Here is a 20,652-nt window from a genome sequence, read left to right as displayed (position 1 = left end):
TATATATCCTATTCACTTTCTCTTTTCATTTTTACCAATACTGTACTTTGTCTTCATTGCCAGAATATACAAACATTTTGTATTTTACTTTCTCATTTAACTAACATATATTCTTAATTCTATAAGTAAGTATATATCTAATGCTTATTTCTGGTTCTTATCTTGATGTTTTTCTAGTTATTTTGGTGGTTAAATCTCATTCTCTATCAGATATCCCAACAAAGTCTCATGAAAATATTTTATGGCTTTTGCATATTGATCAGATTTGTTCTGTGCCTTATAATCCTTGAAAATCAGTTTTGTTGGTTATAAAATTCTTAGCTCACATTTTCTTCCCTTCCTTTAAAAGTCACATGCTCTGTTTCTATAAATGAGTAAGGATTTCCCCCCACCTTTTTTCCTTACAATCCAGTTATCTTGCTTGACAGTATGGGTCAGTCTTCTCTGGTACATGATATTTCAGGATATGGTTTATATATATGTATATTTGAAAGTTTTCAAGAGTTGAAACTTAGTATGCATTCTGTTTCTTGCTTAGATTTTCTTCTTCAGAGACCTCTGATAGTATACTAAATTTTCTTAGCCTATTTCAATATTTCAATATTTATCATCTTTTCTCAGGTATGTTTTTATCACTTTAAAAAAAATTTATTATGGATTTTAAAAATTTTCCTTCTTTTCCCTTTTTATTTCTCCTGCATTTGCTCTTGGGTTTATATGTTCTTATTTAGTCTTCTTTCTCAAAATGTTTTTTTTTTTGACCCTTACATTTTTTTCTGGAGTTACATGACCTAATTCTATGATCTTTTATTTTTCTAATTTATGTCTTTCTTTCATATCTAGTATCATTTTCTTAGTACATTTTAATTTATTTGAAATAGTGTATTACAATATTAATCTTTTTTTCTGACATATCTTTCTGGTATGTTTTCAGAGTATGTAGGGATGGTATTATATTCCTTATTCTCATTTTTCTTATAATAATTTCATAGAGTTTTGACCTTGATAACTTTTTTTAGAAACTGAAATAATTGACATATGATATGTTATTTCAGATGGACATTATGGTAATTAACATTTTTATACATTACAAAATGATCCCCACAATAAGTGTAGTTACCTTCACCATCTAAAGCTATCACAATATTATTGGCTATATACCCTATGTTGTACATTACATCCCCATTACATTTTTTTTTTTATAACAGCAAGTTTGTACCTCTTAATCCCCTTAAGTTGCTCATTTTTATGTAAACTCAGTCTTCACTGGTGATTTAGAGAGGTTCAATGCAGATAGCTCTTTTGACTTCACAGAGCTTTCCCTGTTGTTACTTTTTGTGATATTAAAAAACATGGTGGCTTGATTGGTGAGACAGCCTGGCTCTGCTCTTATTCCCAACTTTATCTGGACCTTTTCTTTGTTTTATCTCTTTGTCCTTGTCAATTTCAATTTTGATTACACTCCAGTAGTTTCTTCTTCATGTGAGGTGTTATCCAGGAAGACAGCTATGACAGCCCAAGTGTTCACTGCCCTGTTCCCTTCAGTCCTTCTCACTATCAGCTCTGCCACTTGGTACCTTATGACTGCAGGCAAATTATTTAGCTTTCCTAAGTCCCATTTTCTTCACTTGAAAGACTGGCATAATAGTTCCTCTCTTACCGTGTTGTTGTGGGGATTAAACAATATAATATGTAAAGCTCTTAGTTGAGCATCTGTGCAAATGATATAATATGTAAAGATCTTAGCTGAGGATCTGGAATATATGAGCTTACCAATAAACAACATTATGCCCAAGCAGTGAGTTAACGCACACTGCCATGTGAGCAACTAATTAATGTGAACTATGCATAGGCTTTATTATATTTTATGTAGTGAAATGTTAAACCCAATTCACAGATAAAACAAACTAAGTTATAGATACAAACATGCCTACTTTATTGTAAGTGCAAAAAGGAACTGAGATTTATTCAGAGTTCTTCTGACCAATAATAAATGTGTATGTATTTCCCTATCAGAAGATTTGCCCAAATACTCCTGAAAAGGTATATATGTTTTTAAACATACACTTTGCTTACCATCTTCTCTTGTTTGTTTGTATTTGGGGTGTTTTAACCCTGTATATATTCTGACAATTACAAACTAAGCAGCACTGAGGCAATTGTTCAGGTACAATTTATTTTTCATTCTCATGCAGCTGCCTTGCTTCCCATTTAAACAATGTGGAAAAATGATGTGTAATTGTAGAAATTTTCGTCTGTTCTTACCTTGGAAAATAATTTTAAGTACTTCTTTCTGGAGGACAGCAACTATATCATTATAGCACCTGGGCAGAAACCTATTTGAGATTGGTAGATGTTTTATGTTTCTGCCTCCAACAGATACAAACAATGGACAGAGAAAGGGCAGGGGACTGCAAAGTGGTAAAGTTTTAGGGGTGGCTTCAAGGCCAAACTCTTCATCTCAAGCTCTCCTTACTTTGTAGTTGACTTTCTTGTTGACGACTAGATTTCTCCTTTTTCTAAAGAGACTCAGTCCATGAACTGTATCACAATTAAAAACCTCCTAAAGGGAGATATTTGGGCCAATAAAAAATGAGAGCATATCTTTGATAAGAGAGGGCTTATAAAGTACTGAGCTACTGCCCATACATAAAACTTTCAAATTGACAAATAATGCATTTACATCGGAACCACCTGTCATCTCTCTTGGTTTAGTTTGATATAATAAGCACTGGGAAAATTAAAAAGAGAGTTGAAACATTATTTCCATGGATAATTATTAGAGCTGGGGGTAGTTTGGAAAAAAAATCTTTATTCCCCAGACGTAATTTAATCCATATTGTTAAACGCGTAATAGACTTATAACTACGAAATTCTTCTATTCCTTAATTGTCTGTGTTTCTGTTTTTGTTTTTTTTTTATTGCAGCTTCGGAAAGCAGTGATGGATCACATATCGGATTCATTCTTGGAAACCAACGTCCCTTTGCTAGTTCTCATTGAGGCTGCAAAAAGTGGGAATGAGAAGGAGGTGAAGGAGTACGCACAGGTGTTCCGAGAGCATGCCAACAAGCTGGTGGAGGTGAGTCAGGAGAGGCCTGCAGACTAGAATTTCCTGATGGTCTTCATCTCTACATGTCACTCTTGGAATTTTTATAGACCATTCTTCCGTGGTTTTCCTCGAGGAAGAATGCCCTGGAACTTTCCTTTCCCTCACCTTCTGCTGATCCCATCCCTTGCAAAGGAAACAGATGATCAGAAACCTCTCCTTCCTCTATCCCACAGCTCTAAGCATGTTTTAGATCATGTCTGCTAATTTTCCAGAGCAATAGAAGCTGAAACAAAACAGGAGAAGTAGAAGGGATGTTCCAAAGTATTGGGTACCAGTTTTTCATTCCAGAATTAATGCTGCCCAGTAGAGGTCTGAACACTCTCTCCTTTTCCTTCTCCTCATCCCCTGCTCTATGCCACCCACCTAAACCTAACATATTATGAACTTGTGGAAAAAATCTTGCTTCCCCCAAAGAGATGTTGGGACTCCTAGTAGAGGTTCTTGGGGTAGTAGAGGAGTGTGGTAAGTTCAGTGTCATAAGTATATTGTACGTGTTAAAGAATCTGTGGGAGTTGTTTTATAAATGGAAAATTGTTCTGTGTAATATTGAAAAAAATATTGTTCAAGGGAAACAAACTAAAACTAATATGATAATCAGGCTGCCTAAATCTGGGACCTGAGAGCCAACAGCCTGGTACAAGTTGGATTTAGTGATATGGGGCTAAATAGATGTTAGAGATGTTAAACAAGAAATGTGTGGACTAGAGAAAAAGAATCCAGGAAGGGTGAATATCCCAGTGTATTTAGGGAATAATTATCAGGGCCAGGCTCTGAGCACTTAGAAACAACAAAAACAAACAACAAGACTTTGGTATATTCCCACTTTAATTCAAAATAAAATAAAATTACTCAGAATGACAGACAACTTAAATGAAAGCTAAAGGTAAGTAAGCTGCTTTTTTGTTTTCTTCAGATGGCAAAATTAAATGCTGACTGAGTTCATCAAATGTGAAATTCTCTCCATTTGTCTTAGAGTAATAGAGATGTGCTCCAATCGAGGTGGGCCTGAAACACCTGCTTAGTTTGCTCTTTGGTTGCTCTGCAATGCTGTTGCCTCTGGGGCTCCAAGACACCCAGCCAGCCAGAGGCTTGCATCAAGCCCAGAGGGAGGCCCTGGGCCCCTGGGCCCTGACTGAGCTATCACCCGGGACAGCAGTCACCAATGGAGGGTGCAGAAGCCTAGGCCACAGCAGTGGAGCCCTTCAGCTTCCTACCATGACTGCAGTGTCCTGAGGCAACACCAGCCTAGATTCTAAAAAGTAGAGTTGTAATACCAAGGCATTCTCTCTGGCTCTGTCCCCACCTACAAGGCGAGTGCTCCATCACCCCTCATAGTCCACCCATGTGTCCCAAGCGTTCACCTGGCCCTTGAGGAGTCCAGAGTCTTTCCAAGGTTGGCCTTTGAAGCCTTGGCCATTCCCTCGTTTCGAGAAAGAGAAGGTTAAAAAAACAGAACAGAGGTAGAGGGGAAAGGGAAGGAGGAAGAAAAGAAATAATACTGAATGAATGCTACAAAAGATTTAAACATTCATATGTAATAAAATAATGGTATTAACATACAGATCTATCATCACATATAACTACATTGTTTACAAGATAATTGCAAAATTTATAGAAACCTTAATTAATGGTGTGCTGTAGGCATTGTGGACAAAGAAAGGACATAATTTTAAAGACGTATGATAAACATCTCCTACTTTAGGCCCTGTCAGTGTCTTTCTGTAATTCTCTGTGTGTAGCCTCATTTGCTGATCATACTTGAAGTTCAAACTTGATGCCTTGTGTAAGTGTGAGGCCAGGGACAATGTCCCTCTTCTGTAATAGACCTCGGACACATCCACCTTTCTCCTTCAAACCATCGGTAGGTTCACCGTAGGGGAATCCAGCCACTATGGGTGATCCTGGGTCCTCAGCTTGTGGCGGAACCAGGAGGCTCAGGTCGGTCCAAGTCCCACGGTTTGGGAAGTTGCTGTTTTGCTTCCCTTAGTTATTCATGTCCTCCTTGCTGGGTGGACGCTGCAGCCAGCAGCTTGTTGGGATGTCTCCATGCCCAGGAGATGTAGGGACTAGGGTGTGGATTGGCTTCTGCTGTGAAAGGTACTCGAATGGAAAATATTTCTACAGTTTATGCGCTTCAAACTCTGCTGCATTGTTGATGCATACATACAGAAACGGTTGGCTCACTGAGCTGAGAGTCACCCTTTTCCTAATTATCAAAGTGTGTGTGTTCAAGTAAGTACCTCTCTGGACTTTGGTGTTTGTTCCTATAATTTGAAAAATTTGGTTGATATGTTGATTTTATATCCATTGGTGATGATAAATTCACTTACTAATTCCACAGTTTGTATCTGTTTGGATTTTCTATGTACTTAATCATGTTGTCTGCAACTTAGGACAGTTTTATTTCTTCTCCAATCCTTATGCCTTGCTTTTTCATCTCTTTATTGCATTAGCTGTGACCATCAGTACAATATTGTTATTTTTGTTACTTCTAGATCTCAGAACATTTTAATATTTCACCATTAATTATATTGTTTTAGGTTTTTTGCAGATATAATATTAAATTAATTTAGTCATCTTTTATTACTCATTTGCTAAGAGATCTTTTTTTATCATGAATACATATAGAGTTGTATCATATCAAACACATTTTCTGCACATTTTGGGGCAATTATATGATTTTTGTCTCCTTTATTCTCTTCCTAGGTGTTGGTATCAAAATTATGCTTTCACTCAAAACACTTATAAGGAATTATTCCTTTTCTTTTTGGAAGTGAATGTGTAAGACTGGCATTACCTGTCTCTAAAATATTTGGAGGAATTCACTGATACCGCATTCAGACCCTGGGTATTTGCTTGAGGAAAGTTTTAAGAATTATTGATTTCAATTCTGTTTTATTAAACATAAGATCATTTAAATTTTCTATTTCTGGTTGAGTCAGCTTTGATAAGTTGAATTTAGGACTTTGTTATTTTCATTTATTTTTTCTAATTTTTCAGTATATGATTGTCCATGATATCCTCTTACCATTTTTTTAGAATGTGTGAGGATCTGGACTACTCTTTTCTTTCTTTTTCTTTTTTTTTTTCACTCCTCATATTACTAATGGGTCTCTTTTTTTCTTGATTAGCTTTACAAGTTGTTTATCAATTTAATAATATTTTCTAAAACAGCTTTCAGCTCTGTAGGTTTTCATTGTATTTTATTTACTTACGCTCTTATCTTTATGTATTTTTTCTGCTTTCTTCTGGTATTTATCTAACTTTTAAAAATGAATAATTACAGCATTGATTTTTAGCCTTTCTTATTTTAGTAATATATGCATTTAAGGTTAAATTTCTCCCTAAGCCATGCTTGTGTCTAGTTATTTTCTATTGACCTAATTTTCAGCTCGTTCATCCCATCTCCAACTGTGTCCAATAGTCCAATATGCTTAAAACTGATCTATTGAGTTCAATTACTTTTTTTCTTTTTAAAGAATTTCTACTTGATCCTTTTTTATGTTTGGTTGGTTGATTCCAGTTTTCTGGTAAAATTCATTATCAGGTAATCTCCCTTAAAACATATATATTAATCTTTTTTTTTAAGTCCAAGTCACAGAATTCTAGTGTTTGGAGCAATTTTGTTTCTGTTGTGTGGTTGCCCCAGAAAGGGCAACCTTCCGTGTCTACATATAAAAATGACTTGGATTTTGAGACTGGTGATGCAAGACACCAATTGAGAGGATTTGAACAGGTTTATTACTCACATAAAGGACTTTCTAGGGAGAGCAAAGCAGGTCTCCAAGCCAGTTCACAGTGGCTTCAGCAAAAAGAACAAGTTCTTTTGTTTTTTATCATGTCAATGGCTATGTGTGACTTAAGAGACAAAGAAGTCAAAACTTAGTTTTGGGGAGAAAAGCTGTGATAAAGGCCAATCTTTGCCCCTGGCTTCTCAATGGGACCTGAGTTCCACCTGGCTCCCTTGGCTGTCCTGGGCTCCAGGTTTTGCCTCCCCAGCCCTATGAAACTGCTGTAAACTCTCAAGAACTCACTTCATTTCCACAGCTACCTTCTATACTGTGTCTCAATTTCTTTTTCAGCACTAAGAATTAGCAAATCCTTGGATAGAGAAGCAACATGCAGAAAACTGGGCTCCCCTTAGTGAGCATCCCTTTCTGAGCCTAAGTTATGCCTTCTTTGGCAGCTGCCCCACACTCTCCAAGAAATTGTTTTTATTCTGTATTTCTAGTTTATTTCAACAGGAGAGTGGGTCTCTATTGGCTATTCCTTCATGGTTAGAAGTGAAAAATCCCTAAGAGCTGATTTAGATAAGTTTGTGGGGTTGTTTGTTGTTAATATTTTGAGTCAGAGATCTCATTATTCAATGGAAACATTGAGCTTCTATCCCTCAAATAAACACATAAGTCAGTAAAAAGAGATCTAACTCAACTGAAATAGTGATCTTGGAACCCTGACCATTTTCTGCAGTCCCTTCACTAACCACCTCCTCCCATCAGTTGTTTGAGAACTGATGAATCACTAAGTTGTCATTAATGTCACTACTGTAAGAATTCTATATCAGATCATTTTGAGTGATGAATGATTGAATGCATGAAATAATCTATGAATTAATAGTAACAGTTTTAGTCCCTTAATATTTCTTGATTTCTGAATTTCATTTATTCAGTTTTCCATCTACTGTTATTTTTTTTTTCTTACATTTCTATGCTATTTTCTCCCAGTTTGGTATTTGCTGTTCACAGAGATTGAGTGGATGGAGTGAATGGAGGGTGTTGCCAACCTATCATTCAATGTTGTGATCCTCAGAAAATCCTCAACAAGGTTAGTTTTAGTGCAGATAAAATATTACCATAATATGAATTTGAAAAAATAATAATAATTTGGCTTTTTATAATTGCTTTAGCAAGTGAAATATTGAGGGATTTTTTTTCCTTCCACAGTATTTGTAACATGCAATAAAGACTAGGTGAACTGTACCAAGGTTTGTTGATTAGGAAAATTGAACAGGTCAGCAATGATGCTCTGTGATGTTTACCATCAGTCACTAGAGCAAACATCGCCAGTAGAACTGATTTTTTTTTTAATTAGTATTTTCCCTCATCTGCCGAATCCAGTTATCTGATCTCCTCTGAGGTTAGCTAAGGGCTTCAGGGTTGGGCCTACTGAAGATGTGCTGATTGATCAGAGGACACCTGTTGTAACTCATTTCCAAGCCTTTTGGAGAAATGGAATGCAAGCTATGGCAGCTCGCTACCAAAGTAACGTGCTCTTGGTGGGGGTGAACTGGATGTAAATGGGGGGCAAATATGCACTGTAGTAAAGAAAAAAATACTAATCTGGAACGTGAGATGCAAAGTCAATACAGCCGTTTACAGAGTCTGCAGGCTCATTGTGTTCCTTCATTGCTTTGCTGCTCAGCCAATCTGCCTACTCTTCTTTCTTCCCCAGCAATACCACAAGGGCCTAGTGCAAGCAGCATGCTCTCTTGTCTGGGGAATTTCGGTGTCCTTCCAACACACCCACCTCATCTGCCTAGTCCTCCTTCAGCCCTTCTGCACCCAGCAGCCAGAGCAAACATCTAAAAATGCAAATTGATTTTGCAGTTTTCCTGCCTGAGACCATTCAGAGACTTCCTATCATTCTCAGGTTAAAGCCCAATATTTTAAAGCAGCCTGCAAGGCTTGCAGTATCTGATCCCTCAGGCTCACCCAGGCTCCCACTTCCTATAAGGCATCTGGCCCCTGAGGCCATCTTTCACTTGTTGAATAAGCTATGCCCCCTCTGCTGAGGCCTATGTGTGTGCTGTACCTTTCCTGATAGACTCCCCACGTACCCCTTCCTCTCATTTCTAATCATTATTCTGCTTTCACTCACACATGGCCCCAAGGGGTATCAGTTCTCTGTGTTCTTCACTCTCTTGGAACCCTATTTTCTGACGTGCACACATCCAGCTCTGTCTATATGCTCACTCCCGCTAGACTGGCAAATTCTTTAGGAAAGGAACCATGTCTAATTGATTCCTAAGTGTACCCTAGCATGTAGTTGAGTGCCTAGCATATAGCAGCTATTCAGTAAACAGATGTTGCCTAAAGAATAAATAAAATGATAGATGCAGCCTGAGACATTGCCAACTTTTCGGCTCCTGAATTAATGTGTTCTAATAGCCTGTTGCTGACCCTGCCCAGGTGCATCCGGGATCAGTGAAGAGGCATTGTGCTTATTTAATTCCCTAATTTGCTACCAAGGAGAAATCTCAAATCTAAGAACTAAGGTGGAGAACTCCTGCCTCCACCCAGTAGAAAGGCCTTGCTGTTTGGAGACTTGTAAGAAGTTGAACTAACTCTGCCAGGATGCTCCTGGAGGAACGCCCCACACTGTGCTCTCATTTCCTCCCGGGCCTCTGCCTCAGGAGCCATGCGGTCGGCCTTATCCTCAGTTGCAGAGGCTGTGAGAGAGGGAGCTGGGTCTGTCTGACAAAGTAGAGGGCGCCATGAAAGCCACAAGAGTGCTGAGTCAGACAAGGGACTCCTAGTTCTCTGCTTCATCCTCTTGACTGAGTTACTCCTGAAGGCATCACCCCATGCAGGGTAAGAAGCTGTGTCTGTTAGAAAATGCAAGGTTTTAAAGTAAGGGACAAACCCTTATGTGATCATCTGGAAAGCACAGACTACTTTAATTTCAGCCTTGAGTAAGTTGTTTTTCTCAGTTAGACCCTCCACTTGCACAGAAGATTCATTCATCCACAAATATTTACTGAATAGCCACCATGTTACTGGCAATACAACCATGAATGACACAGACCAGCTTCATGCTGTCACACAACAAGATAGTGAAAGAGGGAGCTGAATGTGTAACGTGTAAGGCAGAGCTGTCCCAGAGAGTGAAATAAAGCAGAGCAGAGCAGTAGAGAATGATGAAGACCTGTGGGGTGAGAAGAAGTTTGTTTCCTAAGATAACTTTTCAGCAGGGACCTAAGGGAAGTAGAAGGACACCTTCACCTTTGGGAACAGAAAGGGCAAAGACCCCCAAGGTGCTGCGTGCTTGGCATGTTTGGTAAGAACAGAGACCCATGTGATGGCAGCTGAGAGGGAGAGGAACATTCTCACAGATGAGACTGAGGGCTGGGTGCAAAGATTTTTTATTTTACTGATATATTTGAATCCATTGAAGGCTTTAAACAAAGGGCTGACATGAGACCTGACTTTCATTTTGAACAGATCACTCTGTTGGTATATAGAAAACCAGTAGGGGACAAAATAGAAGAAGGGAGACTAGATAAAAGGATGTCCTGATAGTCCAGCAAGGGAGTAGTACTATGTCCAGAATAGGGGCAGTGGAAGTGGAAAGGAGTTGGATTTTAGTTATACTTACAGGGTTGAGCTGATATATTAGATGTTATGATATGACACAGACAGGAGTCTGGGATGACTCCAAGTTTTGACATGCTGCAGTAGTGAAATCAGTTGGAACTCTTAAAAACCAAAAAACTCGCACTCTCAAGACTGTCTCTTGATTGGCTCAGACTACAACTGTATGATAGCTGTAACCCTGAAAACACTGCACAAATGTCTTTAGTATGAGTGAATATAATAGAGCCTTGTAAGTTCCAGGGTCTTGATTCAACCAAGACCCAAAAAGAGAATCAAGAAAAGTTGCATCAAAAATTGCATTGATGGAACTGGATTTCTACATGCTTTTTTGAAGTACAAACTGAACATTGTTATGATTTTCTCAATGCTACCCTCCTCCATCCAGTTAATATATTTGAACTGGAGCTGAATTATTGGAATTTCTCAAATAGTTGTACCATAACAAATCTGTAAATCATATTTTCTGAAGAGGTATTTTGTTCAGCTCAAGGATACGTTAAACCTACAGTAATTTTTTTTCTGTCCTTTAAGAAGTGTATATTCCAGGACTCCCCCAAAGTCCCTAATTTCTAAACTCTATCATATTTTATAATTTTTCGTATAATATACAATGCATATTACAAAAGTTCAGGGATTCACCTTAGCTTCTTAATAATTATTTAAATACAGGGCTAAGGTTCTTTATAAGCTCCTTATAACCTTATTTAATACTTCTGACAACTTAAAGAGGTAGCCATTATATTTTACTCCATTTTAGGTGAGCAAACTGGGGTTTCAAGAAGTTTGATAACTTGCCGCAAGTCATGTAGATAAAAGAGGCAGAATTCGCATGCAGGCAAGTATCCCAGACTCCAGTGACCCTGCCAAGAAGCACTGTGGCACACTGCCCCGAGGCTGGTCCAAGGTGTGCAGACTAGCATTGGTCCTGCATGTATTTAGTACAGTGCCTGGCCACAAAGTAATTGCTCGAAAATGTTAGCTGTTTCTCTTTCTGCAGTTGTACAGGTATTATGTTCCCTATCTCTCAAATCACATTTCAGAGAAGAGCCATATTTTACTGCATATATCCCATGTGTTACTACACAGGAATTCCTGTCCATCCTAGTAGATGTACAGGAGTACATCATCCTAGGAGTAGATCATCCAAGCAGCTTTTTGGTGCTAGTGTAAGCCAAGCTCACTCACTAGCTTCATGAATCCTCATCTCCACAGCCTGTGTCATTGATGTCTGTTTAAATTACTGAATGCCGTGGACTTCCAAGGTTGCTTGCACATAGTGGATTCTAAGAATCTTAAATATTTTATGACAAAATTATATTGCATGGCTTGAGTTAACTATGCATGTAACATAAACATTCCCAGGTTACATTTCAAAATGCAAAGTGCAGGGCCATATTACAAAGTCAATTATTTTTTTTCAGATGTAAAAAGAACTATTAATACCCATGAGAATGTGGATATTATATTTTCTGGCATCTGGATAAAAACTTACCCATCATGATCTAACTTCAAAATTCACCCAACAGGTGAATTAAGTACCCTTATGAAGAAACATCCAGAAAAGAGATGACAATTATCTATGTTGCCCATACTGAAGGAAAAGAGGAAAGAAACAAATTAGCTTGTTCTCCATGCTAGATGTAATAATTTTCACATCATTTCTCTTAAGCCTCATAACAAGTAACTTCTTTAATCATCAATATCATGGTTTTACAGATTAGGAGTGTGAGGCCCAAAGAAACTAAAAGTAGGCTGACCAAAGTCCCCAGCTCATGGCTGAGTGACAGAGCCTGAATCCAGATGATTTAGGGCCCATGTTCTCTCTGCTATCCCATATGTTTCCTCCCTCCCCTCTTGCCATCCTGCCACCTCACTCTTGCCTCTATTTCTGTATATATAAATATATTAGTTATATTTATTAGCCTCATACGTTTCTCCCCAGTTCTCCCTCACTGCAATAAAACATAAGGCCGCACTATAGTGCTGTCTTTTAGTCTACTCTCCAAAGAGGAGAAAGAACAGTGTTATGCATTAGAAAGGTTTGAGAAACCTGGGATCTGGGCTGTGGTTGTGGTGCTACCAGGTCAGACTTTAGTGGGTTACATTCAGTGTTACTGCCTCAGAAAGGTTAGAAATGTTTGGTCTCTGGTTTTACTAAATAATGAGTGTTACTGTTTCATCATCTATGCAGGCAGTTCTCTGTATACATATATATGTATGTTTTCTCCTTGGTGTGTTTGCTGCAACTGTTTAAAGTGTGTGTACTTTAGTCCAGTTAACTCAGGATCTTTGCTGAGCGGTATAATTCTATATTATTAAGGTCAGACCCCCTCAATGCAATAATGAGAAATGAGTCCCATTAAACATGATGTGGTTTGTTTAACAGCAAGACGTTTTTTAATTGCCCAGGAAAAAAACTCTCCAACGCTTCTGTGTTCAGTCTTTGTTAGTTGGAAGTCCTTTGTATATAGCAAAGCCCCCTTAGCCAGCCTGAAGCCATAGTTTGACAGGGATGGTGTGTTGGGACATTGTTCTTTTGAGTTAAAAACAAGTTTTCAGATTACCTTGATTCTGTTAGCTTTGTAAGGGGGAGGAATTCAACTTAGAGCCCTGTGGCCAGCCTGGGGCTCAGTGTCTATGTAACTTTCAACCCTTACCTTAAAAAGCAACACTGGGTCCTTTGGACCTGAGGACTGGTCTTTCTTTGACAACGGAATGCGCTACCCTCTGGCTGTGAAAACCAACAAACCACTTTAATCCTCCAACCCTCAGATTTTGCATCTAGCACATGTCACCTAGGTCCTGGCCATCTCTGCATTCTATATTCTAAGGACCCTTCCAGATTTCAGGTTCCAGGGAAAGGGAAGGCCCAAATAACTGTTCTGTCCTAGCATGCATTTGCGGTTGACACTGGAATTTGGGGACGTGTTCCCAAGAACACGTCACTACAACAGCTTCCTAGAAGCCCTCAAGCCTCCAGTGAACATAAAACCAAGACTGGGTGCATTGTTGGTGGCTGAGCTGTTCCAGACCATAAAGTGACCAAAAATAGATTCCTTCACTGCTCGCCATACTCCCACGGCTTTTTCCTGTGACTGGCCAGTGTCTGGAAGATAGGTTTCAGTGGCTTTTCATCATGTTGGTGATTATATACACGGGAACCAGAGAGAGAAGAGAGGTCAATGCTACCACAGAGAAAAATCTACATTTCAACTAATTATTAATGACATCATTTGTTTATATGAATTAAGAGCTTCCATGATTTTACCTTTTTTGTGTAGGCTCAGTAATGCCTACTTGTGAAAGCCGATCGTGTGAATGGCCTCAGTGCCAAAGAGTGGCAGGTGGTACGGCACTCTTTAGCGCACCCACTCTTCCCTCCAAAAAGCGTTCTCTGCTCCTCAAAGCCACTCTATTATGTGTGAGAGTGTGGGTATGTATATTAGACAGATTCACACATTTTCTGATCTAAAGAACAAATATTTGCTCAGTCATATGTAAAATACAATTTGCACATCTTTAGAAAGGAATTGATATTTTAATTGACCTTCAGTGTACAATCGAAGTTAGAAACTGTTTGTAATACAAGTGTGCCTTCCAGAAATTTCCCCATTACCACTTCCAACCAGATTGCTGCCCTCAGCTGCTCCTGTTTAGACATTCTGGAGCTGCCACAGAGTGTGAATGTCACACATCCAAGGTGCCTGGGAATTGAGTCAATATTTTCACAAAATGCCAGTTGCCACCAAAATATAGTTACTTACTTCGACTGACAAGTTGTTAGTTTTTATACAAAAACAATAGGAGCCCATGATTTATCTTTCCTAAATGTTTTCTTGGAAGACTGAAAACACAAATGCATTTTTCCAAATCTCTAAAATTTCCTGAGTGAATGATTCCTTTACCAAGTTTATGTGGGAGGGTCCAAAGCATCAGACCCACCACCTTCCCTCACCCACATGGTTTTTCTTATATTTTTTCCTTATTTTAAAATTTCCAAAAAGTTGGTTTGTAACTTTACTTCAAAACACAAGATGCTTTAACAAGAAAGACTGTAATGTATGGGCAAAAATGTACTCAGGCTGCCTGAATGAGTAATGGTGCTACAGATTTTCTATAAAATGTTATGACAGTTTCTACACAGAGCCTGAAGATTAGAGGTTGTTAATGGCAGTAGGGCCGCAGTTTCCTATGGATCAGTAGTTTTGCAAAACTGAAAATAGGCTGTGATTTGACCTATCCCAATGCAATACTCGTCTTAAGAGGCTGTTTTGAGCCCCATAATCAAGTATCTCAAAAAGTCAAGACTTTTCAAGTAAGTGCCTTCCCATATCTCTGTTACATAGGGCTTAAAAAAAAAAATCTCCAATTTACATTCATGTGGGTACACTTTACATGCACGCATTCCTTGAACATGATACCAGGCAGGTGTTTGTCCCCATTGAGGACCTCTGATGTTGTAACCTAACATCCATCTGGGGAAGAGTCTCAGGTGGGCCCCCCACTGCCTTCTGTGAATGGTGAATTGTCCTCACCTGGGGAAACGTCAGGGTTCATAGCCATTCTCTCTGAATGAGGCAGTTAGGAATTAAGGACAGGTGACAGTTTTGCAGAGGAAACTGAAAATATAGTCAGGAACAGTGCAGGATGTGTGATTCAGATGCCACGCAAGGTCAGAGGCTCAGGAAAGCAAAGGAAGAAAGATGGGGGCCCTCATATAGGAGGAAAGGGGCCGACAGGCAGGCCAGGTGGGGAATCCGGTTACCTGTGCTAACTGCTTTACCCGGTATGGCTCTACTTCCTAAATTAGACTCTGGCTGTTTCTCTGCCCTAGAATTTTGCCCTGAGGACCATCTTCCCCTCTCACTGACTTCTTAGACTCTGTCTGACCTCTGCTATTTCTCCCCAGGGTTCACTTACCACCAGGAACCCTTCAAATGGGCATTCAGTGTACTTGCAGTTTTCAGTGCCTTGTATTTCTACAAATACTGGCTATATCATTGCCCATTATTTCCTCCGATTGTTTTTTGATGGAGAAATCTCATATCCAGTAAATTCTCTTTGTTTGATTCCTGCCTGGAATTTTGAGGGTAACAATGGCTTCTCTCAAAATGAAAACAATTCAACCTCTGTTTCTGTTGCTTAACTAGAGTTTTGGAGGAAGAGCTTTTGCTCAAATGCCATCAATAAATGGCTGCCTCAGAATTCTGAATAGTTTCTCACAGTCAAAATGTACTAATGACATTTGTACAAGTGATTTTTCTTGCCCTGAAAAGCCCAGTATAAATCCACAAGTAGAGCATTGAACCTAATGTTTCTTCAGCCTATCTTAGAGAACTTCACTGCAAAATGACTACTTCTATTAGGAGTTTTCCTTGAAGGAGGATGGAAGTTAAGTGAGGTTTTCATTTTCACATAGTTGTCTGTCATTTCCTAGCCACACTTACTTATTATAATAGCAAAAAGTTATCTTCCACAAAAGCTTTCTTTGCAAGGAGTCAACTCTTTGTTTTTGTTCAAAGAATTTTACAACTTTGCAAGTACTTAACACACTAGTGGCTATTATGGTGGTTCCTTTAAGTTGTGCTTGCGATTATCATTCTGGAACAACGTGGTGGTTGATCTTGACTTCAGAAGAACTGGTTTCTGTTACTTTGAGTGAAATTCTGTATAAGGCTAGAGATTACAAAGATCAAAGTACGTCATTAGAGAAATATAATTACTATAGGGTAGCTCAGTCTCCGCACTATTAACATTTTAGGCTCATAGTTCTTTGTCGCGGGGTGCTGTCCTGTGCATTATGGAATGTTTAGCAGGATCCCTCGACTCTAACCACCAGAAGCCAATTGCACCTCCCCCATATAGTTGTGACCCAAAAGTGGTACGTATATTGCCAAAGATCCCCTAGGGGACAAAATTGTCCCTAGTCGAGACTAGTTACCTACAATCTTCAAATAAAATATATCATATAATGAACTTTAAATTGTGTATACTCAGCATTCGCCTACATTGGTTAATTTGTAATACATATTATTTGATCTAAATTAAGTGACCAGATAACAGAAGAAATAGGTGAAGTTCTATTTCCTAATTTATATTCTCTCTAAAATCGTTGTTACTCCAAACTCCCCCCAGTTTCTGTACACAAGAGTGATTTGGTGAAAACCCCTTGTCCCAAAACAATTCCCCTATGGTCTTTAATGTTTCCTAAATCTCATTATTTAAAGAATGTCTTAATATTCTGAAATTAGTTCCAGGAGAATATATTTAATTGTTGTTCAAACAGGAATATTGAATTAGGATTCTCTCACTGATTTCTTTTTAATTAAGGCAGCTAACTGGAACTAAGGTTCTGATGAATGAGGGCAGGAATGGGTATTAGAGAAGACGGTAGGTAGATAATAATGCATTGAAAGAGAAGTGCACAAAGAAGAGAATGGAAGATGATGAAGCCCACCCTCATTCACACCACCACTAAGGTTCCAGACCAGTTCTTAACTGAGATCACAGAGCAGACATCACACATGCTCAATTAGTTGAAAGTTAAATTTGGGTTGAAATTCTTCGGATGGACCTGGTCTCAGTCTATCTTTGAAGACTGACTTTTTATTAGTTTCTTAAAAACAACAATAACAAATTTTCATGCAGTTAATAGCTTTCCTTAGTGCTCTGACATATCTCACACTTGCTACCTCTGATTCCTAACTCCTGCCATTTGCTCACCAGGAATATCTTTCCCGTTTCTCAACTTAGTGATCTCTTGCTTTGTTTTTTAATGAAAAGCAGGAAAGCAGGATAGTTTTCAAGCAGTTAAGAGGAAATACATGCTGTGGATCTAGCACACGAGCACATACACAAAGGCAGGAAGAATATCCCCATCCCCATGGTAGTGGCTATTGGCCTTGGGCCGACACTACTCCCCAGGGCACGTGCATACTGCCCATACGGAAACACAGGGCCTCCCTGCTCAGAGTGTGGCCCCTGCACCAATGGAATCTGCCTTACCTGGGAGCTTGTCAGAAATGCAGAATCTCAGGCCCCACTGCTGGCTTCAGTCTGCATTTTAACAGCATTCCCAGGGGAGTCCTATGACCTTCCAGCTTAAGCAGTACTACCAGAGGAGACATGATTTTCCAGAGTGGATCTCCATGAGATGCTGGGAGGTAAAATATAAATAAATAGAAGCATTATAGGATCAGATACACATGTGGGAATCTCCTCATAGTGGTGCCACTTTTTAGAGATCTCCAATGCTTATGCACGCTGAAAAGGACACTTTGGAAATCCCAAAGCACAACATCAGGCTTTGGGGGTTAGGGAGGGGCTTAAATTCCAGACATATTATTTTAAGATTCAGTTATAGAAAACCATTGAAGGGGTGGAAAGGATTAAACTAATTTGGGGGTGATTACTTTGAATCAACTTTATTATTTTTTAATGCTGAAATATGGATGAATTTTCAAATGTCATATTGTCAGCTTGCTAAATATCATTAGCCTTCAAATTACCCTGTCAGAGGCAGTCCAGAAATGCATAATTACTATCAAGTCAATGCTTATTTGCCAAGTCTAATTATTTACTTAGTTGGCAATTCTTTTTTCTGGCATATATTCCAAATTTATTTGATACAGTGTTTCCACATCTAAGGTATAGGTGCTGTTATTTGCTAGGGCTGCCATAACAAGACACCACAGACTAGGTGACTTAAAACAACAGAAACTGAGTCCTGACAGTTCTGGAGGTTAGAAGTCCAAGATCACAGGGTTGGTAGGTTTGTTTCCTCCTGAGGTCTCTCTCCTTCTCTTGCAGATGGCCGCTATCTCATGATGTCCTCATGTGGTGTCCTCTCTCTGTGCGTACATCCCTGGCATTTCCACGTGTGTCCAAATTTCCTCTTGTATAAGGACATCAGTCAGATTGGATTAGAACCCACTCTACCAGTCTCATTTGAAATTACTCATCTCTCAAAAAGGCCTTATCTCCAAGTACAGTCCCAATCTAAGGTACTGTAGTTAAGGCTTCAGAATATGAATTTGGGGGATGCAATTAAATCCATCAAAGTTACCAAATGGCTTTTTTTAATGAGAGAAATAAGGCAGAAATACTTACTTCCATATGTCTGTTTTGAAGGATTTTCATTTAAATTTTCACCCATTGAGCCAGTGCTTGCATACCTCAGAGATGAATTTTGTATTCATCACTGATGCTTTGTTCTCTGCCAGAGATTTTTACATCTTAAAAAAAAAAAAATCCTCAATCTTTTCAAGTGTGTTACATAAAGCAAGCTTGACTGCACCAGGAAGTTCCTCAAAGTCTTACATCTGGTTCAGGTTGATGTAGTCAGTCATGGCCCAGCTCATGATATCATTCATTCTGTGCCAGAATAGATGTGTGTGAGGTTCTCACTCTGCTGTAATTCATTCTCCAACACCTTGTTGGAGAAGAAATTCTTCCTTGCAGGGTTTGTCACTAACTCCTAGCCCGTGAAGCCACTCTGTTTTTTGTTGTGTTTTGTTTTCCCCATCACACATTTCTTACTCATCCATGTCAAGAAACTCAGTGTGCAACCTGAAAGTCTTCTTTTGAAGGTGAGCTTTGAACAGCTGAAAAACCACACAAGACTCTCTTTGCTGAGAGGGGTCTGAGGGGTGAAAGATGGATCTTGTTCTGCTGCTTTCTTAGAATATCATTTCCTAGCCTGAGCGGCTGCCATGCTCTAATTCAGCCTGTTGCCTCTTCTGCTTGAGGAATATGTATTTTTGAAATTCCTTTCTCTTTTTGGTAATAACATATTCACTGAAAACTATATGAGGAAACACAGTAGGGGCGGGAAGTGAGGACAAAAATGATATTGAATCTATCATGTAATTATGAGCTAGACTTTCCCAAGTCTAAATAATTTCTTGACTACTTTTGGGCCCTTTGCCAGCTGCATCAGCTGCAGCCAGGGTATCTTATTACATCTAGTGATGTGCCCTAGCAACAAAGACAGACAGGGAGAATTCATCATCAATTTATTTTTCATTTCTACCGATGTATTTTAATGTTAAGATATTGACAAAAAAGCTGGAAATTGCATGAATAAAGGAAACATTGTATGTAGCTGTACTTGACAGTAACATCTAATGCTTGTATGCCATTTTAGTATTTTTATGTTTTATGGTTTTGTATTTTCCAAAACACTTTCATCAATATTCACTTGATTCTTACAACAGCCCACTGAGGAAGATAAGGCAAATTACTTTCCCAAGAGATGCCACACTGCCAGTTTTTTTAAACAGACATGATTGTAGAGTCCAGACTTCCACTACTCTAACTTCAATTCCTCAGCAGCCACTTTTCATGGAGCACCCACTAAGTGCCGAACACTGTTCTGAATATGTGAGCTGTGTCAGTGAACAAAGCAGAGATCTCATCCCTTAGGGAACTCAGTTCTAACCATAGAAATGATAGACAAAACAAATATGTAACTTTTTGAAATAAGTTGAACATGGCAAGTGCTATAGAGAAAGAAAATGTAGGGTAGTAAGGAAGATCAGAAGTAGGGGATCACAATGTTGATTACAGTTGTCGAAAGAGGCTATGGTGAGAAAATAACATATGAGCAAATCTGGAAAAAAGTGATTTTGGTGTTTAGTAAAACCAAAACCAGTGTAGAGATAGGAGAAAGGCAACCCCTTCTCCTGTAAGCAGGAAATGGCAATGCTTTTATTTTTATTTTGTCCAACTTTATTGAAGAATAATTGACAACCCTAATTGTATATATTTAAAATGGACAACATGATGATTTGATATACATACACATTGTGAAACAATGACCAACATCAAGAGAATGAGCAATCCATCACCTTACATAGCTGACTTTATGTGTGTGGGTGTGGTGAGGAAATTTAAAATCTACTCTCAGCAACTTTCAAATGTAGAGTGCTGTATTATTAACTAAACTCACCATGCTGTATATTCAATCCTCAGAATTTATTCTTATAACTGAAACATTTGCCGTTTGATGTACATCTCCCCACCTCCCCTTCCCCCTAGCCCTTGGCAACCACCATGCTGTTCTCTGCGTCTATGAAATGGGCTTTTCTTTGTCATTTCCACATAAGTAATGCCACATATAAGTTTTGCATATGTAAGTTTTGTCTGGCTTATTTCACTTAGCATAATGC

General features: G+C 38.8%; 1 protein-coding gene across 5 annotated transcripts in view; it reads left to right on the top strand.

Annotated features, from left to right (window-relative positions):
- Positions 1-20,652, top strand: part of CTNNA2 (catenin alpha 2) — a 1,127,693-nt gene that overhangs the window by 906,697 nt on the left and 200,344 nt on the right. For all 5 annotated transcript variants that reach the window (XM_036931099.2, XM_036931097.2, XM_057497052.1 and 2 more), the window contains one exon: positions 2,928-3,080. In XM_036931099.2, coding sequence (XP_036786994.2) covers positions 2,928-3,080 — 153 coding nt within the window. The remainder of the gene's footprint in view (positions 1-2,927; positions 3,081-20,652) is intronic.

Source organism: Manis pentadactyla, chromosome 2 (assembly GCF_030020395.1).
Source record: "Manis pentadactyla isolate mManPen7 chromosome 2, mManPen7.hap1, whole genome shotgun sequence".
NCBI classification, from domain to species: Eukaryota; Metazoa; Chordata; class Mammalia; order Pholidota; family Manidae; genus Manis; species Manis pentadactyla.
The sequence above is the reverse complement of the archived record's forward strand: the minus strand, read 5'-3'. Positions and strand labels throughout refer to the sequence as shown.